The sequence below is a fragment of the Barbus barbus genome (assembly GCF_936440315.1).
Source record: "Barbus barbus genome assembly, chromosome: 50".
NCBI lineage: Eukaryota > Metazoa > Chordata > Actinopteri > Cypriniformes > Cyprinidae > Barbus > Barbus barbus.
Window position 1 is genome coordinate 2,876,356 of NC_136728.1, and position 27,432 is coordinate 2,903,787.

A 27,432-nucleotide genomic window follows, 5' to 3' on the forward strand; every position below is an offset into this window, starting at 1 on the left:
CCAGAATATACACTGTCCTACCACCTCCACAGCATCATCTGCTGCTGCCATTAGCCTAATGACTACAGAAGAGCTACAGAGTAGACTGTGACTAATTCTGCTCCACCATTCAGCTGTGGGTGCAAATGGCCATTTTTACATCCATATGGGTCGACATCTGTTGATTTTTTGAATATATATGTTAAACAAAGGGGAAAGGTCTCAGTGGAACCATTACAAGTTAAACGATCAAGTAATATCACTAAATGCTTAAGTATTTTGAAAATTATTCTAGAACCTGCAAGACCTTGAGAGGTTCAGGAAGGCTTTGGGTCAGTAGATACTAAACAATTTCAGATTCCTTGACCAGTTTCTAAGAAATGCAAGTAAAAGAGAACACATTTGAGAAAGAGATACATTTGACTTCTTAATAGTTGGTCAAGCTTTTAAAGAGTGATCTCAAATAAGGTTAAAACTCAAAACCTAAACTTCTCAGAGCACAATGTCCCATTCAAACTCACATTTACTCCCTTTAGCAGGAGAGAATTATCATATTAAATGGTTTGAAAGACGTCAACATTCTTAGAGCAAGTCCTTCATTGAAATGGTGACGCTGAAATGGAAGGATGCATTCATCTGGTTTGTAACGCCTTTTGAAGTCGCTTTTCAGGTCATTAGCCCATTTCCCATTCACCAAGAGCCTGCATGATACCCATTTTGGCACAACAAAGGCTGTTAATGAGATAACGCCTCTGGTCCATTCTCTGTTTTCATACAGGCTGCTCCGAGGGGCCCGTAGGCTGGGCCTCCATTGGCTGTCTGTCTTTTTATTGGCTATCATAACAACTCCCAGCTGTGGGAGGGGACGCTCGGGGTTTGAAGTTAACACAGACTGAGAGAGGTCATGCCAAAGTTGAGAGGTCAATATATTGTTGTGCTGCCAGTAAGAAGTGTATTTAAGAGCCCATAAACAGTATTCAGCTCATTTGGCTAAGTAGCCGTCCCCACTAGTCCTTTGTGCCGGAGCATTCAGGTAGCCAATTACACTCTGAGCTCCTCAATAGAGTTAATTTTTAGTCTGCTTTGTGGTTAAGAGTCGCTTGATAGGCAAAATGGGCCAGTAATTGATGATCATTAAAGGTTGTAAAGCTGTTTGGGGTTTGGAGAAAGTGATCTGTGAATGAAAAAAGACATAACCGCTCTTCTCAGGAGGCCATTGTCAAAGCACAAATGAATGAAACCAACGCTGGCCTGACCTTCAGTTCGTGAAGGCATAATGAGCTGGAAAAGACACAAATGCTGCAGAGTAAGAAACGTATACTTCAGGAAAACTTTAAGCATTTTATTGAGCATATGGATGAATCTGAATAGATTCCAACAACAAAGAAAAGCCAAGACTGAGAAATCACCATGACTTAAGAGATTTTCCAAACAAAAAGTGTCAGTACCATGGTTCAGTGATATCAGAGGGTAATGATACCATTGTACTTTGGTGAACAGCATAGCATATTTGGATTTCCATATTCATAAGGCAATGCATTTACAGGATAATATAAACTACTTGAGAATTTAGTGAACTGACTTGCTGCCTACATTGACAAATAGAGTTTGATACGCCAATAAACATCAAAATACACAGCACACACAAGTACTGGGTAAAACAGTGCATTACTATAGTATAATGTGAGTATATTTATAATCATCGTTTCTCACAAGGTTTTCTCTTCTGTGTTGATATTTCCTATTGAAAGCTGTGCTCAACAGATTTAATGGCTTGTCCCCTTTTTTGAAATAGCCAATAGCATTGAGTCTGCCTTCAGTCACAGCCTTGAATTATGGCTTGCTACTTGCTAGTGTGAGTTGGCTGCACAGTGGTATTAGAAGATCGGACATTCTCACGTTAGGGACAATTTTCTTGGACAAAAAATCCAAGATTTTAGGACTCTTTATATGCAATTTAATAAGGGCCATTCAACGGAATGGGTGCCATTTCTGTCCCCAGGACAATATGTGTACAAATATGCATAAAAATGAACTATAAAATACATTTTATTATTAAGCAAGGTGTCCTGCACGTTAATCTAACTGTGAATTTAAAATATACAATTAACAAAAAATGAAAAATAGCATTTTGTACGTCCGCAGTCTTTAAAGCTACATTTAACATGACATATAATGTTTAAAATCCTTAATTTTTATTTTGTGTCTTTGTGTAACTCCATATCCCATCTGTGCTTCAAATACATTTATTTCAAAGTAAATCTAAAATATTTGAGATAAATTACACATTTTAGTCGTATCCCCAGGTTTTCACTCAGTCCTGTTATCCTAACACCCTCTAAAAAACAGGCAAAATTCCACTAGATACATTTTCAACATGATATTGCAACATCTGGATCTTCCGAAGGCAATGAAATGACCAAAGCATGTGGTCTCATTTTCTTTTCTGCATATTTGATGATTTTGTTATCATTATTAACATACCGTCCTGTCACCTAAATGATTTCTTAGATGTTAATTGTTTATTCTAAAAATACAAATCTTTGGTGAATCACTTAATTCACTGAGTATGCTTATAATATGCATGTACTCCATTTGTCTATATTATATGTACTTGCTAATTATGTCCTAAAATCTCAATCCTTTTACTTTCAGTCCTGTTACTCGTACTTATATATCCTATACTCATTCATAGTAACTGATTAACAGTAACAGGAGTGAGTAATGTCATCTGATTTATTAATGTAAATATTAGGCTACATCCCTATGAATCTAGATAAATTTGAAAATACATCTTTTTCTCTACATTTCAATACACTTCTATCCACAATGAGACAGTGTTTTTGGCCAGAGAAATCCTATGATTGTCCTTTGCTTTGCAAGTATGACAGAAAATGGACTTGCAATTTCTGTCCTGTTGCAGTTATGTATTAGACCCATACATTTGTTAAGGTTATTATTTTTAATATTAATTTTAATTTAATATTTTACATTCATTAAATTTCGTTGTATATATCTTATCTCATAACCCATCCACTAAACATAACCCTAATAAAAACTTCTGCAGACCACTACATTTAAACATGATTTTACATGAATTAGTTACATTACATTACATGAATTATGTTTTTTTTACATGGTTGTTGGCGGCGCACAGTGGTGCAGCGGCTCCTTGAGCTCCCGGGACTAAGCCCTACCTCCCTTGGACTACTTCCTCTTGCTTTTAAACCGGGACCTGAGTCCTAATTTCGTATCATAACATGAAAATGTGAGCTGGTATGACAATAAAAGTTCCTTGAAATTTTTTTACCAGAGAGGTCAGCTCACTAGCTGATGTTCAACACTCCTTTACTATATCAGTGAGGGCCTCAAATGTGTAGTCAAACCTATATACACATAAAATGGATATTCATTCCTTTTACCCAGATTCATTCCTGTTACTAAATAGTTTTTTTATTACAAAAAAAATAAAGTTAAACCACTGTATTTCAAATTAAGTTTGGTCCATCATTTACTCTATTGTTTAATAAATTGCATCATAGAAAATGAATATGCTTGAGGCGTATTAATATATATTTCATCGCACATTCAGTCTAATTAAGCACACTTATTTTCCGCAAGAGTCTTCTCTCATCCTTATTCCATTCTTCACCACCTTTCCTTTCTTCCATTGTGTGTTTCTGTCCAGGAGAACATGATCTCTCTCTATGGCAGCCTGTGAGGCATATTGTTCTTGCTTATCATCAAATTCACTCCCACATCTGCACCAGCCGGAAAACAAACATTTGCCGAGCGAAACAAGTCATTTAGCATGGGTGTAATTGATACAACAGGGTAGCAACTACATAACTACACTCCAATCAGCACGAATCAAATGTGTTCAAGTATGTTTTCTGGCCCTCGTTCTTTCTCTTCTCATTTCAAGCATTTTTCTGGATCTCTCTCTGGGTCTGTGTGCACTGCACTGATTGGGCTTCAAAAACTAGCTGAGGTGCAAAAGGGCTAACCTCTGCCCCAACACCCAAAACACCATATTAATCACAACGAAACAGGTATGTTTTTACCATTATGAGCTGAAAGAGGCAGTATCTATTTCCACACTCGTCTCTCAGCTCTTAAAAAAAAAAGAAAATCAATGAAATGAAGCTAGAGAAGGTATCACTTCATCTAAACACATTAATCAAAAACGGTGTTATCAGCATACGTGCAGCTTTATTATGTAGATCTGATTAATGTCTTTGATAAAGGAAGGAGGAATTAATCACCGATAAGGTTTGACTGATCACATTTTTTTATTCAGAGGAAATGTTCTGTATAAAAAGTGTGAGATTTTTACATACAAAACGCCACAGTGATAGGGTGTTGTGGATGGCACTGATATGCTCATTTAAAGGTGCTTTCAGAAAAAGTGACATTAACAAGGGGAAGTGGTGAAAGTGGTGTGTGGCGACCCATACTCAGAATGTGTGCTCTGCAACCGTGGAGGGTTGGGCGTTGCTCAAGGGTCTCACCTCAGTCGTGGTATTGAGGATGAAGAGAGTGCTGGTTATTCACTCCCCCACCTACAATCCCTGCCGGACCTGAGACTCGAACCCATGACCTTTGGGTTACAAGTCAACTCTCTATCCATTAGGCCACAACTGCCCCTTGTGTTAATAAAAAAGTAACTAATTAGTTACTTTTTTATGGAGTAACGCAATATTGTAATGCAGTACTTTTTAAAGTAACTCTCCCCAACACTGCCTGTAGTAGTCTGTGAGTGCTTCTGCAAACCACATATACAGGGAGAAATTGGATTTTAATTACACTTTGTGTACTTTTTCTGTGCGTTCTTGTACAAAAGTGCACCTGCAAATCTAGGGCAACACTCCCACGTACAATTCACACTTTCTGTCTGATTTATCTGATATGCAGGTGACTATGGCGTGTGCTGGTATTGTGTTACTCTCGTGAGTCAGTGCTGTAAAGCCGAACTACAAAGCGTCGCTCAATCATTAGTCATCTTCACACTGCTAATATCCATATTATAAAGGGCTAACTCACCTGCTTTAGCCTTAGGTAGAGCTTCAAAGTAAGAGTCATTACAACTTATCAGTATGTGTTTGGAGATGCAAGTAACTGTTGTTGGTGTAGTTAGGAACACCACCCAAAGGCTCGGCTCAGATAAACAGGACTTCAGATATGTTTGTTAGTCTCAAGTGGTTTTGGTTCGCTTGACAGATGGAGGATTAAGTGCTTATTGAATGAATGGCTCAGGTAGAATATGACTCTTTGAATTGATAAACTCTTGCTTTTATGCTTTTGTGTCGGTCTTTGGTTATTTATAATATGTTTGTTTGCTACTATAATGACAATAACAGTTTCCTGGTTACTGTGGAAACCGTTCCTTTTGATGGAAATTGGCATCATGAGATAAATAAATTAGTGCATGTCTATTGCTGAAGTATTCTGAAAAATGATGTAGGCCTAACTGAAAAAAAAGGATTCTGCTTTCTTTAATGATCAATCATTGCATTGTTGAGATCTCTTCTGAAAAAAAAAAAAAAGCAAAAAGAGAGAAATGTGACCCTGGACCACAAAACCAGTCATAAGTGTCAATTTTTTCGAAATTGAGATTTATATATAATCTGAAAACTGAATAAATAATCTATCAATTGATGTATGGTTTGTTATGATAGCACAATATTTGGCTGAGATACAATTATTTGAAAATCGGGAATCTGAAGGTACAAAAAAAAAATCGAAATAATGAGAAAATTGCCTTTAAATCTGTCCAAATAAAGTTCTTAGCAATGCATATTACTAACCAAATATTAAGTTTTAATTTATTTAGGAAAATTTATTTCTATGGAAAAGGTCACGCTTCATTGTTGTTTTGTTTGTTTGATTATGTACATGACGCACACACACAAACATGGTGTAGTTTTTAACTGCATAGCAACACCATAAATCCAGAAATAAAATAATAAGAAATTACAGTATAGGTTACTTAAAAGATGCAGGTTTTAGATTGTATTAATTAAATTTCTTCATTGTAAAATCATTACATATGCAATTATACAGTTTAATACAGTTTAGCATATTTATTCCCAAAATGTCATTGCTGCAAATAAATAAAAATACTTTTATATGAAAAAAACTGTATTAACTTATTATATTAAAATATCACTTTAGCATTTGTATTTTGTATATAAAATCACTGTTTTTATTGTATTATAATATTAATATTTAACATAATGCTCAAAAATGCACTGAAAATTGTAGAAATTATTTTTATTTTATTTTTTTATTATTTTATTGTATTTTGTTTTATTTTATTTTTATTATTTTATTTTATTATGTTTTATTTATTTTTTCTCTTTTCTTTTCTTTTCTTTTGTGATATGACCTAGACGTGTTTGGAGAGACTCACTCTTATCTCATTGCTCGAGGACCCATCATACACACAGACTTGTGGTTCTCCAGCGAAACATCCGATGACACACTGGGCGTTTCTGTAATGACTGTGTCAAGGTTGTCCCCAAGACCTGAAGGGGGCTGGTCTGCTTCAAATCCACTGTAATTATCCAAACAAAGGCCAGGTCTAATTGTCCTGTAAAACAATCCAGCTGCCATTGAGCAGCAGCAGATCTTTTCTCTGGGCAGGGGTGATCCATCTTTGCGGTGTCGCTGGGACAGAGGGAGGGCTCTGACAGCTTAAACCCTGATATATAGTCATGTTGTGTTGTGCTTTGCGGACGGGAACACAAAGGAAAAGTTAACCTGGATGACTCCATTGTCGCTGTTCTCTCGGCTCCGTGGAGGATTTGGTGATAAAAACGCACTCTTAGTGACGCACAATGCGTCAGACATGAAATTGGACGCCAACACTGAATCCGTTATTGATGTCTGTCGGATGACACAAAGAAAGTGTGTAACTTTAGAGAGAAAACGATGGGGGTTGGTACAGGAATGAAACTGCTCGCACCAGAGGAGAACTTGAAGAGACTTTTTGTTTATCTTTTATGTGTTACAACAAAATGTGCGAAATTCACAAATACATGGATTACAAATATGTGACCCTGGACCACAAAACCAGTCATAAGGGTGTTTTTAATAGATTTATACATCATCCGAAAGCTGAATAAATAAGCTTTCCAACTGGAATCTGAGGGTGCTATATATATATATATATAAATTTGCTAAATTTCTTCATGAAACGTGATCTTTACTTAATATCCTAATGATTTTTGGCATAGAAGAAAAATTGAAAATTTTGACCCAAATAATGTATTTTTGTCTATTACTGCAAATATAACTGTGCTACTTATGACTGCTTTTGTGCTCCAGGGTCACACACGTGTGTATGTATGTATATGGTATGTTGAATCATAAATCTAAAACAAGTCTGACTAAAATGTGTAACCTTGATTACGTTAGTTTCATCATGTAATCTGTAATCAGGTGTGCACTACATTTTTCAAGTAATCTGTCCAGCACTGTGTGCGCACGCACATGCACTCACACACTCACACACTCACACACACACACACACACACACGGTGCTGGACAGATTACTTAAAAATTATAGTCCACTACACATACACACACATCCTTGATTCAATCAAATTCTTAAGGATGAACTCAATCCCACCCTACATAATTCCATCTGTGTGCTTTAATGTCACATTTTGAATGTTAAATGTAATAAATTATTAAAATTGACATTATTTGCACACAGCAGCTCACAGTCCAGTGCATCTAAGGATCATTACTTGAATATAAAGGCCTTTATCAGCTTTGAATGTCCGTAATATTTGCTTTAGCCAGACAAGTTATTGGCACACACCTGTGTGTGTGTGTGTGTGTGTGTGTCTTCCCATTTCTTTTCAAAGATAACCCAAGAGCCTCTTTGCCAGAGGTGGCAGAGATGAAGGCTCTGAATCTTGACCTAAACAAACGGCCCGAGGGAGACTGTTATTGATGGAGAATAGAGTGAGAGATGCTCGACCTCCCAGCATTCCTGCTCTTTTAATTGACAGAGAGAACCGGAGAGGGTAAATTCACCACACATTATGCACTTGTCAAATAAAAAAAAAAAGTCGTGACGTATTGTCAAGTATGGTGACCCATACTCGAAATTGGTGCTCTGCGTTTAACCCATCCAAGTGCACACACACAGCAGTGAGTAGTGAACAAATGCACACACACACACACACACACACACACACCGTGAACACACACCCGGAGCAGTGGGCAGCCATGCTGCGGCGCCCGGGGAGCAGTTGGGGGTTCGGTGCCTTGCTCAAGGGCACCTCAGTCTTAGTCCATTTTAGTATCATTATGTACATTTTAAATCATTATGTAAAAAAAAATATAAAAAAATGTCATGCTTTAAAGAAGAATTGTGAATTGTGAATTGTGAATTGTTCTTTAAAGAAGAACTCTAGAATTTGATACTCCATTTAACATCAACTTCATCATTATAAATATGTAAAAATAGAAATATATTTAAATTCATGACAAGTTTCAGTAGAAATGGCATTAAAGTAGATTTAGTTTACCATAAATCATTCTCAGTACATGCAAAAGTACTTATGAAATTACAAACAAGGATCTACTGAACTCCTACGTATGTCAAAAAATCCTAAAAATCAGATAATTGCATTTAATATTCATTTAAAATGTAATGCGTTTTCATTTTATTGCAAAAGATGTGCAATTAAGCATTCAAATTAAGCATTTGATAGTAATGTAACAGGAAACGTAAACATCTGAGTTCTATTTTAAGCAGTTCCAGCCAAAAACATATTCCTTTACCAGCGTCTGCTGTCTTTTTTCTTTCTTTCTTTACACCTGAACACCTAAGGACACATTTTGACACCAGATCGTAATTCTAACCAGCAACAGATGTGAAATGTCACAAACAGTGTTAGCGTAATGTTATATTGTGATATTAGAATCTTCTTATCCATCAGAGGAAATAACATAAAATAAAATAAAATTAAAAGTAAAATAAAATAAAAAAAATCAATAAAAATGAATAAAATAAAATACATTTAAAATACAAGTGTATAAAACTTAATCAAATAAACAAATACAAAAATTTATAAAAATGAATACAAATGAATAAAATAAAAAAATAAAATTTTAATAAAAATGAATAAAATAAAATAAAATACAATTTAAAATTGAAATGAAAATGAATAAAATAAAATAAAATACAATTTAAAATTGAAATAAAAATGAATAAAAAATGAATAAAATAAAATAAAATAACAGTTCAACAAGGCCATGCTGCTGAGTTTTCCCAGATGGCAGAAAATCCAGACTGCATACAATCACTAAAGATTTCTAGACTTTGATGTCTTTTGCAATCTCTACATATTGAACATGTGTTTGATTTCTTTTCTCCAAAATAATGACTCACAGTCACTATAATGTCTTCCTTTTTTTTTCTCATTCCAGAAAGAGTTTTCATAGCTGTACGCCACTCATGCAAACCACCGGTCCGGTCCGTTCTGAGCGTCCGCTATCTGCACATAGCTTTCTCACATCGGCTGCGAGAGTTGGTCTGATAGTGAGAAATACTGCAGCTAGTGTCCAAACAAACACAAAGGCCTGAGATACAACAGATGGACAGAAGCATTACGCCGTCTTGTGTTCCTCTAGGCGTTGTGTTAATTGGGGTGTATATAAAGAGAAAGCTGGAGAGACTGGTTTGGTATTTCTGTCAAGTAAATGCAAGATTAACAGCAATGATGTTAGCGCATGTTTAGGTTCAGCTGCTCATGTGAATGCCCCGTGCTGAGCCAAAGAATGCTGCTTGCTATAAAAGCGACTTCTGACTGAGCTGCGCTTCATAAACATCACTACACTATTGACTGCTTTTCTCCATAAAGTTCTTCTGCCAAAATTTCGATAATGTGAGTGCATGAGTATCATTATCAGCAAAGTATGTACAAGAGGCAGACAAAATCTTGCAGTGCTCTGGTGCTTGCAGTGATTATTTACACACACACACACACACACACACACACACACACACACACACACACACACATGTTGGTTTTTGTGGTTTATGGGGACTCTCCATAGGCGTAATGGTTTTTATTCTGAACAAACTGTGTGTGCTATTGCTGTTACATGTTGGGTTTTCTGTGACTGTTCCATGTCGGGTTTTCTGTTTTCCCCTGTGTCCTAGTTCAGTTTAATTAGTCATTGTGTACACCTGTCCTTCCCAATTACCTGCCCCTTTATAAGTTCCTGTGTTTGTCAGTCTCACTGTCGGTTATTGTTTCGATTATGATGTGTGTGCACTCCTGTGTCTGTATCTGCTCCTGGATCTCTGATTAAAAGAGAAGTTGATTGTTTATCCTCGTCGTGCGCTCCTTGCTCCGCACCACACCCGTAACAGAATAACCGACCAAAACAGCAAGTTTGCGGCGTTTTTCCCCCGTTTTATTTTCCCGGTTTTTGCCAAGTTTTTTATTTTTTATTATGGATCCCGCTGTCCTCGTCATCCTGCTGGAGCAGGGGGACCGCTCTCTCGAGGACCACACCGAGGATTTTTTGTTCCTGGCCAACTTAACACACTTCCCGGACTACTGCCTCTGCACGTTCTACAAAGCTGGACTTAACATCACCACACGTAGGCAGTTGTCCGGGGACGGTCCTCGAGAGAGCCTCGCCGCCTTTATCGAGTGGGTGCTGGTGTCTTGCAAATCGCAACTCACCGTGGACCTCGCAGAGAATGACACCAGCCCCACTCGGGACCCAGCGCCCAGTCCACTACCACCCCGCAGCGCGGAGCTGCCCGAGCCCACCGCAGACAGAGAGCCAGAGCCTGCCGCGGTCGTTGAGCCATCGCCATCAGGAGCGACAGAGCTGCCGATCGTCCCGGAGCCCGAGCCCCAAACGTCTGACCAGGTGCGAGAGCCGGCAGTGCATCCGACGGTGGAGAAAGCTGTGGAGATCGCGGGGGCGATGGAACGCCCCGCCCACGGCGCCACCGCTGAGGGTGAGCATGAACTGGACCTGGGAAACCTCATTAACTTTCACACTGACACAATCATCCTGAAGCCAGCTCCTGTATTGGATTTCTGGGGAATTATCCCACCCGACCTCCCTCTCCCACCGCCTCTCATTGATCTGGTTCCTACTCCAACACCCTCATTACTGGAGTTCGTCAGCCCCTCTGCTCACCCTCAGCACACCATCTGTGGCGTGGGCTCGCCGCGGGTCTGCCGACCTCCAGCTCTGTTGGCGTTGAGTCTGGAGGATCCCTCGTCTCCGCCCTCAGCCTCCGAGACCCAGACTCCGCCTCAGTCCGGCGACCCTGCGGCTCCACCATGCCTTCAAGCTCCCTCGGCTCCACCGGATCCCGTCTGTCCACCAGCTCCACCGGGCTCCCTCGTCCTTCCGGCTCCGCATTGGTCAGTCGTCCCCCTACCTGCACCTCAGGACTACTCTCCTTGGGCTGCGCCCCGTCCCTTTGTCCCTCCGGCTCCGTTGGGCTCCTTCCCTCCTGCTCCACCTATGTCCTCTGTCGCTCCGGCTCCGCCGCGGCCTTCCGGATCTCTGCCTGCGCCGAGGTCGCCGAAGACATCTGCTCCGCCTTGGACCTCCGGATCTTCGGCGTCACCCTGGCTCTTCGGCTCTCCGTCTCCACCTCGGGCTCCACCTCCACCTGCTCCGCCGCTGTTGGTCGGCCCCATGGAGTCGGCGGTCCCTCCTCCGCCATGGCTCCTCCCTCCGTCGGCTCCCCCGTGGGCCACCATCTGGACTGTGGCCTGGGTCGTCATCTGGCTCCTCCTGTTCCTGGCTCCCCCTTGGCTCCTCCCACCCTCCACTCCCCCATGGACTTATTGTTTGGACTCTCTGATGTTTATTCCCTGCCACCCTCCGGTTCCACATCCTCCTCCAGATCCCCCACCCGCCCTCCTCAGTTGTTACGTTACGGCGTGAGGCCACGCCTTGCCGGGAGGGGGCGATATGTTACATGTTGGGTTTTCTATGACTGTTCCATGTCGGGTTTTCTGTTTTCCCCTGTGTCCTAGTTCAGTTTAATTAGTCATTGTGTACACCTGTCCTTCCCAATTACCTGCCCCTTTATAAGTTCCTGTGTTTGTCAGTCTCACTGTCGGTTATTGTTTCGATTATGATGTGTGTGCACTCCTGTGTCTGTATCTGCTCCTGGATCTCTGATTAAAAGAGAAGTTGATTGTTTATCCTCGTCGTGCGCTCCTTGCTCCGCACCACACCCGTAACAATTGCCCTACACCAACCCTACACCTAAACTTAGCCCTCACAGGAGACTTTGTGCATTTTTAGATTTTCAAAAAAACACCATTTAGTATGTTTTTTTTTTTAAGCCTTTTGAATTACGGGGACATAGGCAGTGTCCTCATAAACCACCTTCATATTGTAATACCTCTGTCATACCCATGTCATTATACAAATTTGTGTCCTCATAAACCACATAAACATGCACACACACACACACACGTTTTTGTACTGTCTATATTTATGTATAAACACACACGCACATACAGTATATATTTTGAAAATATTTACATGTATATACATTTATATATTTACATTATTTTATTATCTATCATTCAAATCTATCAAATTGCTGCTGAATGCACTGACAAGTATTTATGATAAACTAAAATATGCTTTAATATAACTTCTATTATTGTATGTCATGTATTTAAATATGTTTGTAATTAAGCATTTGTAATGATGAAGCAGTTTAAGCTGATATTACACAAAATATCAAACATCAAAATAAGTGTTTCAACCAAAGATTATGTCAATGAAGTACTTTAATATAAAACCTTTGATTTTGCATTAGTACAGTCATGACGTATTCTCTCTTTAAATCATTTAAGTGGTATAATTATATTATGTGAAGTTTTTTTTATTATTATTATTATTATTACAAGTGCACATTCAGTGCAAGGGATTTCTTTATACAAGAATTCTAAATTAATTAATAAATGATTACCAAAGGATTAAGTCTTAGCATGCAAGTTGAACGGCACGAGGGTGAGTAAATGATGGCAGCATATTCATTTTTGTGTGAAGTAATCATTGAATCACTCATTTCATGAATACTTGACAATGACTGGGCTGTGGTTCACGCTGAGTGTGTATCAGGATGAGGGTGACATGTGTATGGGATGGAGCTGGGGCTGTTGGACGTCTCTGCACTGATGCTTCTGTTGCTCTGAGAGCGAGACAGGAGGGCAGACAGCTGCGCGTAACACTGGGCCCGCCTCCCCCTCGGCCAGCTGCCAGCTGAGTGGAGCAAAACAGCTGTCAATCACCGCAGACAACCAATACAGCAGCAGAGAGAGGTTGACACAATACACAGAATGATTTTGTTAGTCATTGTTCTAAACATGCTTCTGTAAACACTGTGTTTTGAAACACTGAATAGTAAATACGTGCCAGAATGAGATCTGTGTTCGGTAAAAATATCCTTGCTGCCACTCCAGTAATGAGCTGCCATCTTCCCGTGATAGTCCCTTATATTGACTTTAGCATCTGAAGAAAAAGAGAGAGCGAGAGAAAGCTGTTTCAGATTGTACAGCAACACTTTCAAAATAAACATTTTGAATCAGTGGTGTTATTAATAACTTGTGTTATTAATGTCACCTGTGCTGCATTTCCATAAATACACACTCAAACACACACAACTACTAAGGAGGTTCATTTAAAGCGACAGTTCACCCATAAAACGTAGATTGCATGATTTTCAATGAGATTTAATGAACTACATTTCAGTCTGTTCTTTACACAAAGCTGTCACATTGCTTCAGAAGGCTTGAAATACAGTATATGAGTCATATTAGAATAACTACTTTCATGATGCTGCTTCTCGTCAGTTTTGCTCAAGAATACTGAAATATGGCATGGAAAAAAATTAAATGAGAGTAACAGATATTTGAAAATTCCTTTTTAAAGAGTTAATTTTACTTTGTTAGGGGCAAAGTGTCTTAAGCGAAACAGTCAAAGACATCTGTCTAGGGCATGTTGAAATGATGGAAAAGCAGCGCAGTGGACATTAAAAATGAGTTTTGTGTGAACAGCCCCTGACAAGACAGGGTTTTAATAAAAGTTGGCTGTCCATGCAGAAAAGCATTCATTCATTCATTCGGTGCTACGTGACAAGATAAAAGAGAGAAGAAGTGCTTTAAAAAAATGGTAGGAAAACTTCAATACCCAATATGCACTGGGCTAAATCAAACCTTCACTGAGTGGGATACAAAAAGCGGAAGTGCGATTTGTAGTTTTAAGAAAACCCCTGTTGCAGTCAAGAGTCTGCCAGCACATTTTGTGTGTTTTGTATGGAAGCCCATTCCTGCCATGAAAAAAAAAAAAAAAAAGTAATTGCGACTTTTTATCTTGCAATTCTGACTTTTTTCTAGCAAACTGACTGTCGCAAATACCTGCCCTCCTTAGTTACTGTTGCTATGTCCGAGAAGCCACAGTACGCTACACATCATGTTCTCACGCACTGAAAAATACATCGCGGAGCAAAGAGGAAACTGACAACACACCGACAGACAAGAGCAGTTACTTCTGATATGAAACAAGGTCCCAGGACTCTCAGCTTTCAAATTTAGTCATTTATAAAGAAATTAAAACAATAAATACCGTTTTGTAGCTCTTTAATGAGATATTTCTGTGCTGCCTCAGTTAAAGATCCATGTGAACCGATTATATTTACTTTTCATATTTTCATATTCATATTTACTTAAAGGGCAAAATAAACATGAATGAACATCAGAAAGTATTTTATACATATTTATTTCAAGATATACACCATTTTTCAAGTTTAAGTCCACCAAAGTTCATCTGATTTGTGGTTGGGATACAGCTGCGGCTCCTGGGCAAGATCACATCAATATAGCATTCTTTTGTCACGCTGTACAATAATAATCGTTGTTTTTGCATTATTTTGTTTAGGGTTAGGGTAGGTGTAGATATTAATAAAACAATTTAATAGGTAAAAAAATTTTATTTATTGTACGTTTCCGGCCGTAGCTGTCGGACAAGATGGCAAATTTGGCGTTATGATTGGTCAGATCGCCTGTCAATCAAGCTCTTTACGAACGGTCAATTGCGAGACATAATCTCACTATTTGTAACTTGACTTTGTAACTTGCAATGTTGATTTCATACCACACAATTATGACTTTGTAACTTTCAATGTTAATTTCATACCACACAATTATGATTTTGTAACTTGCAAATGTAACTTAATTTCACTCAATTCTGTAAATTCGCAACTCCATGAAAAAAAACCTCAGAATAGTCAGATAACAAGTTACCTTTTTTATTTTTCATTCAGTGGCAGAAACAAGGTTCCATAGTTTTCTATCAAGCATGTATCTGCTTTTTAATTTATTTATTGCAATCATGTTTTTATTGCACAAACACCCTATTTTGCCATTGGTGAATTGTCTCTTTAACCCTTAAATGCATGCCTCGGGTCTTTAGCAACCCGGTACATCATTCTCTACCCTCTCCCTCCTTCATTGTTTTAAGTTAGACATCAACTTTCTTAGTATTCCTCAATCTATTCATTATAAACAATATAAAAGGATGTCTGTTTTCTGATAATTTTTTTGTAAAAAGTGTAGGTTCGCTAGAGACCTGAGGTATGTAAATGTGTAAGTATTTTTTTCTGCGCAGCTATATTCACATATCTGATGACTCAATACATGCAATGCATCTTTATTCTTCGAGGTGGCACTGTTTGATACACAATGATGACGCAATGTTTCACTCATAATTACAGCAGGCATACAAATATCATCAGCAAAAATGTAATTGGTTTGAACGGCTTTACTGCAGAGCAATTACTATACGCAATGAAATATAAATGTCACTTGCCATTTGATGCTGGATGTGGTGAATAAGCTGCCAGTGATCAAAATATTGAAAATGAAGTCACTGAAAACCATAGTTTTCGCAAATATGAGGCAGATGCTGAATGTACTGTGGAAGTAAAAGCGTACAGCGATGGTAAAATAATTAGCTCAAATTGAACCCTTCTTCGTTTCAAAAGGTAACGAATAATGCTTTATTTTATTCTTCTGTAATGGTTCTTAAAATATCAAGAGAGTTTTGTGCTATTGCAGCAGCTCGAGATCCATCCGTGCTGAATATTCAGGTCCGGGTCGCTAAAGACCCGAATATAATTGGCGAAACATTCATGCATTTAAGAGTTAAAGTGCGGTCACATTAGCAAAATTCTTGCGAAATTAGCAAGCAAAAAAAGGTCTGTTGTGAGGAGTGGGGCGGGGCCAAGAGGCATGGGGGCGGAGCGAGTCTAGTGGCACGAATATTAATGAGCCCCATGGAGGAGATCAGCAAGCAGCTCCAAAAAATTTGCCATTAAATGTTTGGCGGTTCCCACCTCCTTCATCCCGAACTTATAAACTGTCTTACAAGGTCCTTTGTCACCTCACACTTTAAATGCTTTCTGTCGCTCAAATCTGCATAGGGAAACTCCCAATCCTATTGAAATGTCTGGATTTAGCCTGTGAAAACTCACAGAGCATCAGTAAATCTAACCAGAAACGCTGTTGTCTCTCATTCAACACTGTTTTGTGAAGCTATGAATAAAATATGACTATGTGTTCCTTCTCTTGCACTCGTAACACACAAACACTCTCAGTAATGACTTTCGCTAACACATAAACAGAGGTGTGATTGTGTGGGAGGTCAAGGTTAGGCTACTGCCGCTTAAAAATAACAAACGCACCATCATCTCTGGCAACAGACAGTCGTTAAAAATAATACACCCAAGCGTTCTCTCTTTTCAGTCATCCCCTCTCTCTCTTGCTCTGTAGCACATGGTGGTAATCACACTGGCCTTGTAGCAGCCATATGGACTCGGGCTGGTCTGGGGCCTGCTGGAACACCACGGCGGTTAATTAGAGTCTGAATACTGAGCGAATGAGTGCTGATCTCAATCCCTCCGCGCCTGGACACACTGAGCGGCCTTTTGAGCAGCTCGGGCCTCCAGGGATTCGGGGGAAACGGAGGGGTAATTATTTGAGATAACAATGAAAAGAAGAGGTGAGGACTGTGCATTTGAAAAGAGGCCGGGCAACATAAAGAGAGGAAAAGCGAGGGCAGGACAGAGAGGGGGCCGAACACGCTAAAGGTCAACATCTCCTATTTTTATGTAGAGTGTCAACAGCCTGTTATGCCTTTTTAAAATCAGCATGCTTTTCATGAATGACATATTCTGTTGCTGGAGATTCAGCTTTAGAGATCAGTGCTTTGCCTGACAAATGAATGTGTGTGAATGACAAGCTGCTTTGACCAGCTCTTTTTAGTCATTGAAGCATTGTTGATGACATTTGAAGCTGCATATACTGCAAGTCTTTGAAATCAAATGGTTATTATGCTTCATAACTCTAATATAATGATAATGAATATGTATGTATGTATGAATAAACAAGGAGCTTCCAGTGCAGAAGAAAGTATGGACATAGTGCAGACGTACGAATAACACAGTAGAGATAGAATATAACAATTAATAACACAAAAACAAAAAAATAAATAATGTACTATATACAGACATAGAAGTGTAGAACATTTCGAATTCTATGTATAAATATAAATATGTCAGTTATGATAGATAATGTGTAGTTATGTAAGTTTTAATTGTTCACGCTGAATATAGCCTGTTGGGAGGTAGACTGTCCTTGTGCCTGGTTTTAAACTACATACTCCACAATTTAAATAAATGTTGTTATTGCATTGTGGTCATGAGAATTATTTTATTTTATTTTATTTTATTTTATTTTATTTTATTTTATTTTATTTTATTTTATTTTATTTTATTTTATTTTATTTTATTTTATTTTATTTTATTTTATTTTATTTTATTTTATTTTATTTTATTTTATTTTATTTTATTTTATTACATGCTAATGAAAATTGAGGGAGGGGATTTAATGTGCTTAACCATGATGAAAATAATATCACAATTAAAAAAGTTTTCATGTTCTTTGTGGAAAATATGTAAGCGCTAAGCAATAATTGCCAACTGCATAGTTTGGCTGATTGTACATAATCCCACTTATTACATGATTATTTACCAAATAAATATATTAATGGACATAAAATATTGATTTGAGTATTTTGAATGAACATTTAATGAATTTAAAGTATTATTTTGAATTTGTTTTTATTTTATATTTTTAAATTTCATTATAGGTATAGTGATTTTGTTGTATGTTTTTGTTGTTTTGTTTATGTATATGTCTATATAGCTTCTATTCATTTTTATCAGTCAATTTGAGTTATTTTACTATTTAACTTTAATTTGCTTTTATTAACTTTTGTTTTTGTTTCAGTTAACAAAAAAATGTGGACCAACTTGAAACGAGATGATGTTTTAGGGGTTTATTCTAAAGATATCCCAAAATCACAAATTTAAAAATCCCAATATAATAACCCAGAGAAAAACATTTATTTCATAATGATATTTCCCCCCATTTTAAATTCTTATTATCCAATGAAAGGTTAGATTTTTGTGAATTTTTTATATAAAAGATAAAAACGATTAACAATGCAGATTAATTTTCACAGCCTTCTTTGATTATATTTATCAAGGGTGCCAATACTTTTGGCCACGACTGTACTTAATAAAATAAACTTTAAGAATACTACTTTTTGGTAAGGGTGTTGGATTGTGGCATTACAGGAAGACTGGCCTCGCAGACACGACCTGAGGGCTTCTCTGACCAACAGGCTAAACCTACATCACTCCCAAACGCTCAATATCAATTTATACGGAGGTCTCCCCGGTCGCTTATTCTATTGAATTATATATTAGCTCCTAAAGCAGAGTATGTGTTTTACACCATGTTCACTATTATACAACAAGCTGGAAGATCTTCAACAAGAACAGCACTTCTTCAAGTACTCCGTCAGCTCAAATCCTGAAGTGGACAGTCAACCAAAGATGCTCAAAAACCACATGCAGCTCCCGCAGAGCCGAAATATCGACGACGGACACAAATTGATAACAATAAACTAATAAAACCACAGTTTCAATAAAGAGCGAGCCGTTAACTCTGATTTTCAACAATCCAGTCATGACTGTATCCGAAGCAACTGCCAGCTGTTTAACAGAGTTATATGATTAGGCGTGTGTCTGGAGGAATCCTGTGTGCTTTAATAGAGTTACGCGGAGGTCTTAAGCTGTACACCGCTAAGAGAGGCTTATGTTTCCAGGCGCAAAGCGGTAATCCTATAACGCTGTTCAACTATATTGCTTAAGGCACTGCAAGCAGTCAGTTGGTAACTATGTTAAACTATCTGCAGTTCCCTAACCACTCGCGCAGATCTCGCCGTGATAAGATAACGCATTATTCACCCGGAGTGCTATAGAAATCATTAGTGCAGCGCTTTGAACGCTTCAAATAGATTCAGAGTCCTCATATAAAAACACTCTGTGGTGCAGTAATGGAATCAGATGTAATACCATGGTACTTTAATACATGGGTGTTTCTGTACCTACAAGCACTTTGTAAACTGTTCCAGAACAGGGGTTGATTTTTATAAAAATAAAAAAAAAATTGGTACATTGTAATGGCTTTTTACCATTTACCAACATAATTTATTTTATTATCAAATTCCTTGAAATTTAAAAATGATTTTAAAGATTTTAATTTGAAAGAAAGAGTGAATAAACCATTATTATCGACATCGTTTATTTGTTTGTTTTAATACATCTATTACTCAGTTGGTGTCATTTTTTACATGTACTTTTATCTTTTAATTTAATTATTTAAAAAGGGTATTCTATACGAAGACTGAGATAAACCATTATTATTATTATTATTATTATTATTTACAACTGATGACAACCATTTAGTTGTGGTGTATTTTTAACCATGTACAATTAACAACTATTTTAATTGAATTTAATTATTATTATTATTTTTAAATGTGATATTCAAAAGTGACATAAACCACTTTTATTTCACATTTTATTTGTATTTTATTACCACACATTTTGATTATCACTCAGTTGTGGTGTTTTATTTATTTTTGTTTTTAATTTATTATGACAAATAATTTTTAATTTAAGCAAAAAAAAAAAAAAAAAAAAAAAATATATATATATATATATATATATATATATATATATATATATATATATATATATATATATATATATATATATATAATATCAGTTATTTATTTATTTATTTTTTTGCTTAAACTAAAAATTATTAGTCATGGTAAATATTGAAATTATATGACTTTAATGACATAAAAAACATAACATAAAACGTTTTATTTTATTTTATTTACCATTACTAATCATTTTTTGTTTCAAAACACACGCACACACAAAGGTAAGAAATCAATAACTCTGTGAGCAGAGCAAATGTCAATTGTTTGACCATCCATTCTTGTGCAAACTATTCCATCGAATTAATGCATGATCTTTGTAACTACTGCTTAAAGTTGATGAGGTGATCAGAAACACGTAAAGCAGTCGAATGCATCAACACGCTGTAGACGATGTAGATGTGAGTGTGTGAGCAGTGAACAGTCTGGTGACAGTGAGGGGCATGAAGGGCCGTGGATGGCAGCTTGGCCAGGCACGGCTCATTGCTTCGGAGGTTCCCAGGTGAAGGTCTGGAGATCTGGAGATCTCATCAGTCTGACGGGAAACTGTCTGCTGCTCAGGATACACACACCGACAGTCTGAGACATGCTATGTACCTCTGATTAATAAAGTCCACACTGAAAGTCCATTCAATGAGAGTCATTGTGGTCCAATGCCATTTTGGACCTCAGTCATTTTCATTGTATGGACCAAACCAGTTTATCACAGAGGATTGAAACAACACGAGGGCGAGGAGCTGGTGACAGAACTTAACGTTTTGATTGAACAGTCTCTTAGATTAGCTGTTATACCATGTTTAAAGAGCTCAACACCTTTAGTGACAGTTTAGTGACTGAATTCAAGTTTTGGAGAAAGAGTAAAGTCTGCTGATGAGAGTGAGGTTTTGTCGGTGTTTGACACATGTCTTCAAAAATCCATGACAATCATGTCAGTCTGGGAAAAGCTTGATGTTCACCATCCTGTAAGATGTTTTCAGCCAGGGGACTTTATCTTCAGGCCATCAAATCTGTCTGGATTTATACTTCTAGATCAGTGCTTGTCAACTGGCAGGTCTGTTCTTGCAGACAGCAAAGGGAAGCAATGCTAAATCCTAACAATGATCAAATGAATGATAGTGAATGAAGAGGAAAACACTTCCATGTCTTTTGTTGACGTCACATCAAAGGTCAACCTGAAATCCTTCTCTCACTTGGAAAAAGACAGATGGATTGATGACAAATAAGAGCATCCAAGATAAAGAAAATAAAAAGAAACATCTGGGTTAAAATGAAAAGTTTAACGGAAGTCTAGAAATTTGTTGATGCAAATGTTGAAATGTTAGGAAGCTTTAATTTAAATAATTTGTGTCCAGTGCTCAAATATGCACTTGACTAGTGTCGATTTAGAAAAATGCTCTGTATTTATGTTGCATTGACCTGAATAAGTCTATACAATCCATAAAAGTTGATATTTAATTACTCTAAAAATGTCATGTGATGTACTCATCAACAAAAATTAATGTTTTCTTTACATCATCACTACAGTGAATATTTTAAGCATTATTTCAGACAAACAAACAAGTGAATGAATGAATTAATTACGTTCTACAGTGTAAATAATGTGATCACTGTAATCAATAAAAAAGTAACTGATTTTGAGTATTTTAAAATGTAATGTAATCCAATTACAAGTACTTCATTTTTGGAATCTGATTAGGTAATCCAGATTACATGCTATTATCTACTACCCAGCACTATAATGTCAATTAAACAAACAAACAAACAAAAAAACCCTCCTCATAATAGAGGAGGTGTCTTTAAGTCTTTGCATTCAATCATTGAATTTATTTATTTTAACCAACTATTGTATTATTTAACAAAAGTCTAAATTTAATGATTTTAAAATGTCATGTGGAGTAACCATCAAGTACTAACATTTTCTTTAAGATTTATATATTGTATACAATATTTACTTAAATTATATATATTCTTTAAGTATTGTTTACACATCTAAATGAATGAATGAAAGAAAGAAAGTCATTTAATGACTGTAAAATGTCATGTGGTGTAACCATATTAGAAGAGATGTCTTTCTGTTATTGCATTCATTCATTCATTCATTCATTCATTCATTCATTCATTCATTCATTCAATTTATTTAATTATTTAAACCTATTTTTTTAATTAATGGATATGATTGTGCCCAATATGACATTTCAAAACCATTTGAGAACCACTGACCTAAACTTCACTGCTCTGCTCAACTCTAATGTCATTCTGTGAAGAGAGCAATTCACAGTTTGGCTGAACATTCACAGTATGTGAAAAAAAAAGAACAAAAAGAAGGACAATCCTCTCTCTGTCTCTCAGGGTAGGGTCCAAGTGAGCTGTAGGTGGTGATGGGAAACCATGGAGTATCCATTTCCACACACCATATGGAAACTCTGTGGTTTGTTCAGAGGAGGTGGGATCTAATATTGACCTGGACCATATGTGTTTTGGTGAATTACAAACACAACAGGGCCGAGCGGCCACCTAACACACAACATATGGGCATCTATTCTGTGTTAGGGGCTTTTACCAACAAGACCCCCCCTACACACACACATGCGTGCACGCCATCCAAGATCTCGAGGGACTGCTCTTTTGAATTACTCTATTGACACACACCCTAGTTAGCTTCATTAGCAGGAGCTAGTGTTAGCTCACAGTGTGAGACCGTCGCTGGAGTTCTCTCCCCTAAAAACCAATTATCATTCGTGACTGCACAGTAACTTCAGCTTTGCATCACTGATCATATCTGTGTCTGGATTTCCTCTGTCTTATAACGAAGTAATACATTTGGCTAATTAATTGGTTCGAGATCAAATTATTGTCAGGTTGTTGCTGTAAATAGCAAACATGGTGTCTGATGACTACTTCAGTATTTAGAACTCTACTATTTTGCCTAATTTCCAGATGTTTAATTCAATTGCAAGTTCTAGAGAACATATTCACGCATGCACACTCTTCAAAAATGGCACTTTTGTTCTCTTGACAAGCTAAAAGTTGAAGAATGCAATTTGTATATATAAATAGGCAGATACAGAATGCATTGTATGTTAGCTTGCTTATGATGCTCAAGAGCATGATCTATGTAAGTCCACCTGTTATAGTACAAGAAGCTATGCAGCTGTAACCTTGTAAGTTTGCGAATGTTCGTTTGAACTGTGGGGAAACCGCTAATTGTTGAACAAATAAAAAATAATAAAATGAAATAAAATAAAATTGCTTTGAAAACTATTTAAAAATATATATTTTTACCATATAAATTTAATGATTTTAAAATGTCATGTGGTGTAACCATCAAGTAAAAGGCATTAACATTTTCTTTAAGCTTCGCAGATGCCATCCACACATCTTAAGGTGTAGTTAATCAGGAATATTCTGAAACAGTGAACTTACTGTAGTTATTGATTAGCAGCTGGATGATTTTGTCATGTCCGTGTAGAGAAGCCAGGTGGAGCGGTGTGTAACCCTGCAAAAACAAAAATAAACTATAAGTGCATTCGGTCAAATTAAGTCCGTTTTTATGCATCCTAGACACAAGCAAATATCTAAATATCTTTAGTGTGGGAGGACAGTAATATGACAGCAATTCTTGTTCTCCTGTTGTGTCTGTCACTCGATTGCGATAGGCTATTAAAAACAGCTGGACGTTATTTCACACACCACTGTGTGTAGCCGACGTTTCGCATTTATGCAGTTAACCAGACAGCGAAACCCACTGAGACAATCGCTCCAGTACATCCCGCACATTAACACGGGACTAACCCTCTCCAGGATCCCGTCAGTCACCCACCACTGATCCAAACAGCTGCAGCCTGATGGTGCTTCCTATCAAAACCTAGAAGGATAGTGTGCTAGTGAAGCTGATGTGAGAGGATGATGGATGTATGAAATGTGACTGCGGATTAGTGCTGATCTGAGCTCAGGCGGTGATTAGTGTGGATGACGGCACATTAATGCTCCACGGGGGACTTTATCAACCGAAGACACTTCTGCAAACACATTGACTCCATCTATCCCTGATATCTCTTTGGTGTCTGTTTGTTTTACAGTTACCATTTCCTTGCTCATAACACTAATGGACCGTACGATTACAGAAAAAGAGGGTAGGGCGGCCATATTTGACAATTTTGAAAATTAACCAAACACAAAAATGGATAATGGCCTTAAATGTCCATAACAGCATGAAACTGAAATACACATGCCAATTAATTATGTAAAATTTTAAAACTAAAGCATTCAGCTAAATGATAACTAATCGTGAACAATAGCTTACAAACTACATGGGTGAAAAACAAGTATTATAAATACAAGCAAGAAGCATTTTAGCGTTAGAATAACTTTCCTGAATTTAAGTTGTCATATATAATATCTAAGGCCTCTATGGTCACGTTTGACCAAAACATTTGACATTTTGATTTTTGACTTTTTGCTACATTGGAATGAGATGATACTTGGTGACTTTTGTTGCTTTAGCAATGTGAACACAAAAAAAAAAAAAAAAAAAAAAAAAAAAATCATGGAAAAAATTCAGAGACATTAAAGGGTTGAAAAATAAAAAAGTAACACTTCAAAAATGCAACAGGTCAAAAATGTCCGATACAGGAAATTAATGGGAAAAAAGAACAAATTATAATAATAATAATGGGAAATATAGCTAATAAAAAATATAATAAACAATAGCCTAAATATTGAACAATATCTCTCTCTCTCAAAACTTTTCAAAAACAGAGAAGAAAACTTTTCCATTTTTAGTACATCATTATGTATGTACAAGCGAGCAAGCCCTGTCCAGATTTAAAAAGTAACGCAAAAGTAACGTAACATTAATTTCCATAAAGGTAACTAAGTACTGTAATTAGTTACTTTTTTATGGAGAAACACAATATTGGGTCCCACTTTATATTAAGTGGCCTTAACTATTATGTACTTACATCAAAAAATAAGTACAATGTACTTCTTGTTTTCATATTGCATTGCAAAACACTTCTGCTGCTATTGAGGTGGGATATGAGTAAGGTTAGGGACATGTTTGGTGGTATGGGTAGGTTTAAGGGTGGGTTAAGGTGTAAAGGATGGGGCAACAGTGTAATTATAAATGTAATTACAGAAATTAGTTACAGATATAATTACATATAGGTATTTTTAAAAATATAAGTACAATGTAAAAACATGTATTTACACAATAAATGCATTGTATCAAATGATTAATTTAAGTGTAAGTACATAGTAGTTAAGGCCACCTAATATAAAGTGGGACCCAATGTAAACCAGCATGTGAATCAGATTCATAGTTTAGGGTTCACATAATCAGAACATGTAGAATCTGAAACTGGATTGGATTCTGGATCCTTGTAATTTTTGTGCATGCAAACATACCTGTTGTTAGCTTAACAACATGCTAACGTCAAACTCTACTGGAATCAATTTTGAATCAAGCCTCCATTTAATTTCTTGTGAAAAACAGGAGTTATATAGTGTGTCAGGTTTCTGCCTTTGCAGATTGTCTCAAATCAGTCACTCATGAGGTCTATGTAAGCAGCAGACAGCATTTACATTCTGGAACAGAACTCATGTAGAGAAGCACACAGTATGTGAGACTGAATTATGGGTAGTCCTTAACGTACTGTAGCACAATTGCATAAAATGGAGTGTAAACATGCTAGACGTCCAGGTAAAGGTGTCACTATTTCATTCTTTCCGATAATGTAGCCTAGAATCAATCTAGGCTCTTTGGTGGCTGTGTTTATAGCATGTAGCACAGCATAGCTATGTTGCTAACAGCACAGCACTATCATAGTTCTGCTGCCATTAAAGGTTAAAGTAGACTTCCCTCTGCTCTACTCCTCATTATTACACTAGTCCTAGCACTGACATTTTTGGAAAGGTCACAGCCACTTTCATGTGCTCTGTTTCACGTCAGCTTCAGTTTAAATAAAGGCCCTGGAGAGACTGTCTAGGGTGCCAAAGGAGCCAATGGAGATCAAGGTAAGACCGTGAGTTTGGTTTTAACAAGACCGACTAACACTTTGACACAGAACATGGACAAATGCTGTCATGACCCTTGCGAAGAAGAAGTGTGCTTAATTGTATTGAATATGCACTTGAAAAGAAATATATTACATTTTAAGGTCTAGGTGCATCTCGGGTGTAGTGAACTCTATGCAGGCCTACTTAATTCTGATCAATATGTTTTTCTTTGAGGTATCATATACCAAGTATGCATACCTAATCCTTTATAATATACTATGAATATCATTATAGTGTCCCATTTAGAACGTATCAACCGTGCAGACAGTAATAGCAAATGAGCTCCACAAAATGAAATGATAAAATTTTCATATTCAGTTTAGGAAACACCATACTATTGCACTATTACGTCCTGTATTACTCTGAATGGTTATGGCATTAAAACCCCATTACTTCCACGGTTCGTAACTTAATCTCATAGTATCTCCATTTTGAATGTTTAATAAAACCTATTTGTTCAAAGCTAGGCAAGGAAAAGGGATTTGGTCCCATAGCGTGCCAGTTCTTAACCGTCCCACAATCCTCTGATAGCTGGACAGCCACTGAGTGTGTGGCGTGACTGCGTTCAGAATCTGAAGCACATTTCTTCTAAATCCTGTTTCATTTCACAGGTGTATTGAAATCAAACTCACCCCCTTCAGAAAGACAGAAGAAAGCAGGTCGTCATCAAGACCAGAGTCAGCTCCCATTTGCCAGCAAAAGCCAGAGAAGATTACAGAAACAGAATAAGCATAGCACAAGATGGGTCAAGAACTTAATGTCACACCGACAGCACGGGCAACTTGGCTTTGGAAATATTTCCTTCATATGAAGAGCATAAATCTAAATCTACAAAACGTATCGAGCCGGCCTACAGCATTTCAAAGCATCACGTGTGCACGTCCAACATCACAACTGCTCTACAGTGTAGATATGATATCATGTTTGGGACAAATTTGTAACTCTGTATTCTTCACAGAGAAAGTAATGTCAGAATCTACTGTGATAATTTACAGTATGCTTATCAGAACATGCATTTTCTGAATATGTGAAACCAGGTGTACACTTACATGCTGAAAAAGCCAGGTGTTGGTATTGAACAAAAGAAACAGGCAGATATTATACATTTAATATGAACTTATTCAATTATTGATGAAAAAAAGTTCAAAATGAAAGGAATTTACCATTTCACTTCAAAACTTCATATTTAATTCACTGTTACATGCCATTTCGATGTAATTGTTTGTGTATTTTGGACGC

The 27,432-nt window shown here is 37.1% G+C and overlaps 2 protein-coding genes across 2 annotated transcripts in view; one reads left to right on the forward strand and one right to left on the reverse strand.

The window, feature by feature from the left end:
- LOC306868005 (histone H3.2-like) overlaps positions 1–27,432 on the forward strand; it is a gene marked incomplete at its 3' end in the record, with an annotated part of 468,278 nt that overhangs the window by 276,328 nt on the left and 164,518 nt on the right. The gene's annotated exons all lie outside the window — the stretch shown is intronic.
- The window catches only part of LOC306868531 (uncharacterized protein), a 61,663-nt gene continuing 47,201 nt past the window's right edge, over positions 12,971–27,432 (reverse strand). The window contains exons 8-10 of the mRNA XM_079414743.1: positions 23,560–23,632; positions 13,417–13,512; positions 12,971–13,263 (exon numbers count right to left, since the gene is read on the reverse strand). Coding sequence (XP_079270869.1) covers positions 23,592–23,632 — 41 coding nt within the window. The 3' untranslated portion in view covers positions 12,971–13,263; positions 13,417–13,512; positions 23,560–23,591. The remainder of the gene's footprint in view (positions 13,264–13,416; positions 13,513–23,559; positions 23,633–27,432) is intronic.